Source organism: Lipotes vexillifer, unplaced genomic scaffold (assembly GCF_000442215.2).
Source record: "Lipotes vexillifer unplaced genomic scaffold, Lipotes_vexillifer_v1.1 scaffold382, whole genome shotgun sequence".
Taxonomy (NCBI): domain Eukaryota; kingdom Metazoa; phylum Chordata; class Mammalia; order Artiodactyla; family Lipotidae; genus Lipotes; species Lipotes vexillifer.
The window spans coordinates 5,986,580-5,992,839 of NW_006780611.1; the positions used below are offsets into that span (position 1 = coordinate 5,986,580).

Here is a 6,260-nt window from a genome sequence, read left to right on the forward strand (position 1 = left end):
CTCCTCTCAGGTGTACAACTTAAGGGGCGCCAAAAAACTCATAGATCGAGATAAATGACACTATTTTAATGCAATGTTTTTAAAAATCAAAATTAATGCAGGAAAAAAATCTATGATGAACAAAATATCCAAATTTTAAATAAAGGCGGAATCTGACCCTGCACGTGCTAATCCTGCCTCACTGGCCTCACCCCAACGAGGCCCTGCTGGTTCTTTGTCCATCAGAGACTCAGCCCAACCCCCCAGTCCTAATTGAAAGAAGAAAAAGAAGCCTGCCCTGGGTGGAGCTGCCGGAGCCCAAGCCCACCTCTGTCTCTGTGCCGTCTTCCCGTGGGGGTCGCCAGCTGGCACCCAGGGACACAGCAGCACGACTGTGAGCCATTCAGCCTCCCTCGGCTGTGGGCACGGTAGCCAAAATCCGAGGGGCAAGGGATATCCCACCGGGCTACAGAACCCAGTCAAGGGCGATGAGAACGGGGTCCACTTTATTAAATTAAGATGGGGGCGTGAGCACGTGTGTGTGTGTGTGTGTGTACACGTGCACGTGGGACAACACCCATATGGGCGCGTACAGGGGGCAGGGCAGCCTCGGCCTGCAGAGCCCCCAGGCTTCTGAGTTTTGCAGAGCAGCGCAGCCCCCAGGGGACCAGGGGCATCCAGGACTTGGGAACCCTCCAGCTGGTCCTGGGCCCTCATCAGGCTCGTTCCGTAGAACCAACCCCCCAAGTCCAGGCTCCGAGCGGGTGCCCGGGATGCTCAGGCCACAGTTTACATCAGCTAAAATGCCCACAGGAAGAAAACGGGGGATCAATGAAGCAAAGGACTGGTCAGCCTGGCCAGGTGCCGCCCGATTCCTGAGACGTCCCTGATCGTTCCCTCGGAGCCCTGGAAGGAGCGGAAGGGCCGCCTGCACTCAGGCTACGACACACCCTCCCACCCCCCAACCCTGAGGCTTGCAGCCACACAGACCCTCGGTGAGAAGGAGATTTTGTGCCAGAACTTCCAGAATCTGTCCAAGAGCAGTGGCTTCCCAAACCCACGAGGGTGTCCAACTGAGAAGGATAAAGATTCAGTCACTTCCCAAGCAGGACAGGGCCACGAGCGTAGTAGGTCCTTTAACAAGGAACACACGGAAGGGACACGCAGAAATCAGCGATGAGCACAGAACCCCTGATGGACCTGCAGGGTCATGACTCCAAATGACAGAAGGCTGAAGAGTCAGGGGTGATTTTCTTCATTCCAAGGCCTCAGCCCACCTGCCGGGCTGGTCCCTGCAGCCGGACGGGCTGTCTGCATGAAAGGAAGGGGGGTTGGAGGTCCGTGCTCTCAGCTAGGTACGTAGCTGATGCGGGTGGGAAGCGCTGGGGCCGTGGGGGCAGTCAGGAGTTCCGGGGTGTGGGGAGGTCGATGACTATGGGTGGGTTTACGGGCTGGTAGTTCACGGTGCACACAGATGCGTTCACATAGGTGGTTGTCCCATCCGCCATGACTCCATACCCTAGAAAGTAAGCACACAGCTGTCAGGGCTGAGAGGTGACACCAGGACCCAGGGCAGTGAGGGTGGTCTGGTGAGTGTGGTAGTCAGAGGGAACTCAGCCACAAGGGGCTGAAGATGTCTGGGGCGAGCTACTGAAACCATCAAGCACAGGCTCTTCATCTATAAATGGTGACGATGACAGATGCTCCTCCCAAGCCTGCTGTGAGCAGCAAATGAGATAATAATTCACATGCTCGGCCCATTGCCTGGAAAGCACATGGTGAGACATCATCATTGACATCATCACCATCACCATCATCACCACCGTACACCATGATCACCATCACCATGATCATTACTATCATCGTCACTATCACCATCTCATCATCGCCATCATCACCATCATTATCATCACCACCTCCATCATCACCATCATCACCACCATTTTCATCACCACCTCCATCATCACCATCACCATCATCACCATCACTATCATCACCACCATCACCATCACCACCACCAACACCTCCATCACCATTATCACCACCTCCATCATCACCATAATCATCACCACCATTATCATCACCATCATCACCATCACCATCATCACCACCATTATCATCACCACCTCTATCATCATCACCATCACCACCTCCATCATCACCATCACCATGATTATCACCATCACCATCATCATTTCCATCATTGTCATTATCACCACCATCATCATCACCATCACCGCCGTCATCATCACCATCACCACCATCATTATCATCATCACCATCTCCATCATCACTACCATCATTGTAACCATCATTATCATCACCACCATCGTTGTCATGTACTTTCTTCTCCTCACCTCTGTCCCCAAACATACCCTCTTTCCACCACATCTACTGGTCAGAATCCTCCTCAACCTTGAGCTCAGCTCACCTCCAAACCAAAAGGGACACTTGCCCTCCTCTGTGCAGGCTACCCATTCTTTGGAGCCTGCATTTTTCTTATACAATCATGCAGGGGTGTGGTTTGGATCACACACAACCTTGGATCTGATGGCACTACACACCCACAGTAGGTCTACAGAAAATGACAGCCATTATTATTATCCCACAGCACAAGAGCTGTCCATCTCTCCCATGACCTTTCAGATTCTGCCTTTGATGGCTCATCTGTTGCCCAGGAGTCTGTGAGCTCCCTGGGGCTGGAGAGGTCTGATCATGCCTGCCCCTGACAGCACAATGCAGAGGGAAGGGTCTGAGCTTTGTTTGCCTCTGAGCTGGAAAGTGATCTGATGTGGACCAAGCCCTGTGAGTCCCAGGGGCCCTGGCCCAAAGCAGATAGAGGTTCAGGAGGCCAGGAGACAAGCTTGGGGGAAAACCATGTGCTTCCTGGCAGGGGATAATGGGACCAGGAAGCCTTGGGCAGGTGGGATAAAGGTTCAAAAGGAGCAAAAGGAGGGATCTGTCAAACTGGTGAAATCAGACTCCAGTGAGGAAGCCTGAGGTCTAATGAGGTAAGCCCTGTGCAGTGACAGGCCGGGGCAGTCAGGGCTGGAGCCGACATCACCAGTCACCTTCATGGCCACCCTGCCCGCTCTCCCGAGGTGATGTGGACATAGCAAGGGGTCCTGCCCCCAGGACAGAAGGCAGAACCTCACGTCTGTCTGTGTGTGGTGGGGGGTGGGGGGAGATGCCAATAAAGCCCCTTGGGCAGGCAGGCAGCCCTCCCCATCCATTAAACACCTACTGCATGCCAGGCCGTAGGGATGTGAGCAACAAGACGGGCCACCTGCCCTGTAAGGAGCTCACAGTGCGCCCCCAACTCGAACTCCTCCTCCGTGGCACATCCAAATGTCCCCTCCTCCAAAAAGCCCCCAGCCATCTCCGAAGACTTCCCAGGGCGGAGGAGGCACGGCAGAGCTGCAGGGCTCCAAGGAAGTAAAACTTACTTCTAAGTCTCGCCAGACTTTTCTTCCACCTTCCTACGATAAAACATTTCGGCGATAGCTAACTGATAGCCGACATGTGGATAGGCATTTACGAAGTGCATGTAGGAAATGGGCTATTTCCCTCTGGCCAGGGAGGAGGTGACTGGGTTCAAGGGAGGTGAGACAGACCCCCTGAAGGGCCAATGAGGCACCCCGCCCCCATGCAGGTAAGGCCCCCACCCCCGCTGACCTTCATGGATGTGGCCGAAGACATGCAGCCGCGGCTGGACGCGCCTTTGCACCGTGTTGAGCAGCTCCACGCAGCCCACCCGCTGCATCTTCTTGGGGACCCAGTCCAGGAAGCCTGGCAGGGGAGACAGTAGGAGGGTGATGACAGGGCCCAGGCCGCAGCTCTGCAATCTCAGAGACACAGTGGCCCTGGACCCACCCTGCCCTGCCTCAGCCCCCGGGAGGGAAGCCTGGCTCCAGCTTGCACTGCCTGGGACCTTGCAGCCTCATCCTCCCCTGCAGGGCGGCTCGGAGAGCCCACTTACAAAAGCCCGAGTAGGCCAGGCATGGTGGGGAGGGGGCAGTCTCGACAGCTGTGAGCCCCCCAGACCATTCATGCTCAAAGCAGTCTCAAGACTGGCATCCACCCATTGCAGAGAGAAGCAAACTGAGGCCGGAGACGGACAGCGGAGGCCCAAGGCCACCCCGGCAGGTGGCAGCAGAGCGGACCGCGGGAGCAGGATTTCCATGTTGGAAACTTTCTAAACACACATCGCAAAATCATGAAAAGGAACTTCATGCACTGCAGCCTCGAGCATGCGGGCCATGTCTGGGTCTGCTCACACCGCCAGCCTCCCGGAGCCGTCCCATATGGCGGCTTATTATCCCCACATGGCTACACAAACCATAGGAGAATAACTGATTACTCCAAGCAGACAACTAGGGTTCATCTCAGCCCCTCTCTGCTCAGGCGGGAGAAACAGGTTTCTACAACCGCTGGGAAGGGGAAGAGGAATCCTGCCACTCAAAGAATCTGACAGGCTGCAGTAGACCTGATTGAGAGCTGAGAGAGAGAAAGAAGCAGGGAGAGGGGAGAGAAGCAAGAAGGAAGAGGAGGAAGGAGAGGGGACAGGCTTGGAGCAGACTCTTGGGCTTAAGTCCCAGGCTCTGCTACCTACTGGCTGTGTGACCTTGGACAAGTCACTTAACCTCTCTGTGCCACATTCAACAATTCATCCAACAACTGGGCTGGGCTGAGCACACAGGCGCCCCCAAAGCAGGAGCTGTGTGTTATGTGTGAAGCAGGCGTGGTGAGGCATCCAGAGAGCAGGAACCCAGAAGATGCTGTTGGAGGAGTGGATGCAGGGGGTAGAAAGGGGGGAAGGAGGGGAGGGAGGGAGGGAGGGAGGGAGCCAAAAAACCTGCCTCAGAGCCTCACTAGAAGCCACGTGTCGTGCCGAAACCACGCCAGGGCCCTGGGCCTCGGGGCTCCCTCTGTTTGGAAATGGGGGGTAAGAAAGCCTTCATTTCAGCACTTTGTGAGGGTGGAGGGAGGCGCCAAGGGCTCTGGCTGGGCGTCTGGCACACAGTAGGTGCTCAGGGCAGCTTCTCCCTGAACAGGTATCTGAGCGAATGACTCTGGAGCTGCACTGGGCCTCACCTGACAGCCCCTCCCACCTGGGACGCCCTGCCCGCACCCACCTCCCTCCCTGCCTCTCCCAGACCCGATGCTGAGACCACCCTTTCTGTCAGCCTCCACGGGCCCCTCTGACGATCTCTGTCTCAGGCTTCCCTCATCCTTGACCGTGTCCCACTGGGCTTGGCCGTTCGGTGTCCCTCTGCCCGGCATCTTGGAGCCTTCAAGGCAAGCACTGCATCGGGTTAGCTCGTGGTCCCGCATGGCCCGGCCCAGCCCAGCCCCAAACACCAAGGGAGTGATGACAGGTTTGGTGGAGGCACTAGTGAGGGGGAAGAGACCGGTCTGGGCAGGACTGCTGGGAGTTTGGACTTCATTCTAAGGACTGAGGGAGCCACAGAGGGTTATAGAGGGATGGCATGGCATAACGGACCACTCAGAGAATTCCCTCCTACTGACGTGAGGACAGTGGACTGGCTGGGGCAAGACTCATAGCTGGGGGACCAGTGAGGAGACCACGCTGGTCATCAAAGAGACACAAGACACTGGCACGGACGAGGTGGGGACAGCAGTGGTGGAGAGGAGAGAAAGGAGCTGGATGCAGTTTGGGGGTAGAATCAAAGGGACGAGCTGAGGGACAGGAAGCAAGGTGTGAGGAAAGGGGGAGGCGGGGACTGAGAAGGGGCCCGGGTGGCAGACGGCAGGCTAACGCAGAGACCAGGCGAGCAGTGACATCAGCTTGGGCCAAAGTGGGGCCGAGGGGCCGGGGAGGAAAGCTGCTGGCGGTGGAATCACGGGCCCTGGGGACCGTGGGATGGGTGGTCTGATGGGGTGGGGCAGTGCACGGGATGGGGCCCGGTGAGAGTGACCTTGGTGGTATTCAGCCCCCAGGACTCAGGTCTGGAGAGTCAAGGGCCCAGCCTGCCTTTTGACCCCCCCGAGCTCCAAGGTACCATGTGTATAAAAGGGGCAGCTGATCTGACCTCACCACATGGCCGTGAGGTGACACATCGAGCCCCCGGCACACAGTCGGTGCTCAGGAAATAAGAGCCACGACGGGGTGACCTGTCCCTGGTGCCCCAGCAAGCTGGACTCAGAACACAGCCCATCCGCAGCCCCCCTCGACAGGCCCAGCTACGCCCCCGCTGCCAGCACCCACACCCCCTGCATCCTCCCCCAGCAGGGGCAGGCATTCTCGGGGCCGGCCCGGC

At 57.1% G+C, this 6,260-nt stretch overlaps 1 protein-coding gene across 1 annotated transcript in view; it reads right to left on the reverse strand.

Moving 5' to 3' along the window:
• Nucleotides 1-1,338: 1,338 nt before the first annotated feature.
• MPPED1 (metallophosphoesterase domain containing 1) overlaps nucleotides 1,339-6,260 on the reverse strand; it is a 70,205-nt gene continuing 65,283 nt past the window's right edge. Inside the window, exons 6-7 of the mRNA XM_007453932.1 lie at nucleotides 3,655-3,768; nucleotides 1,339-1,498 (exon numbers count right to left, since the gene is read on the reverse strand). Coding sequence (XP_007453994.1) covers nucleotides 1,380-1,498; nucleotides 3,655-3,768 — 233 coding nt within the window. The 3' untranslated portion in view covers nucleotides 1,339-1,379. The remainder of the gene's footprint in view (nucleotides 1,499-3,654; nucleotides 3,769-6,260) is intronic.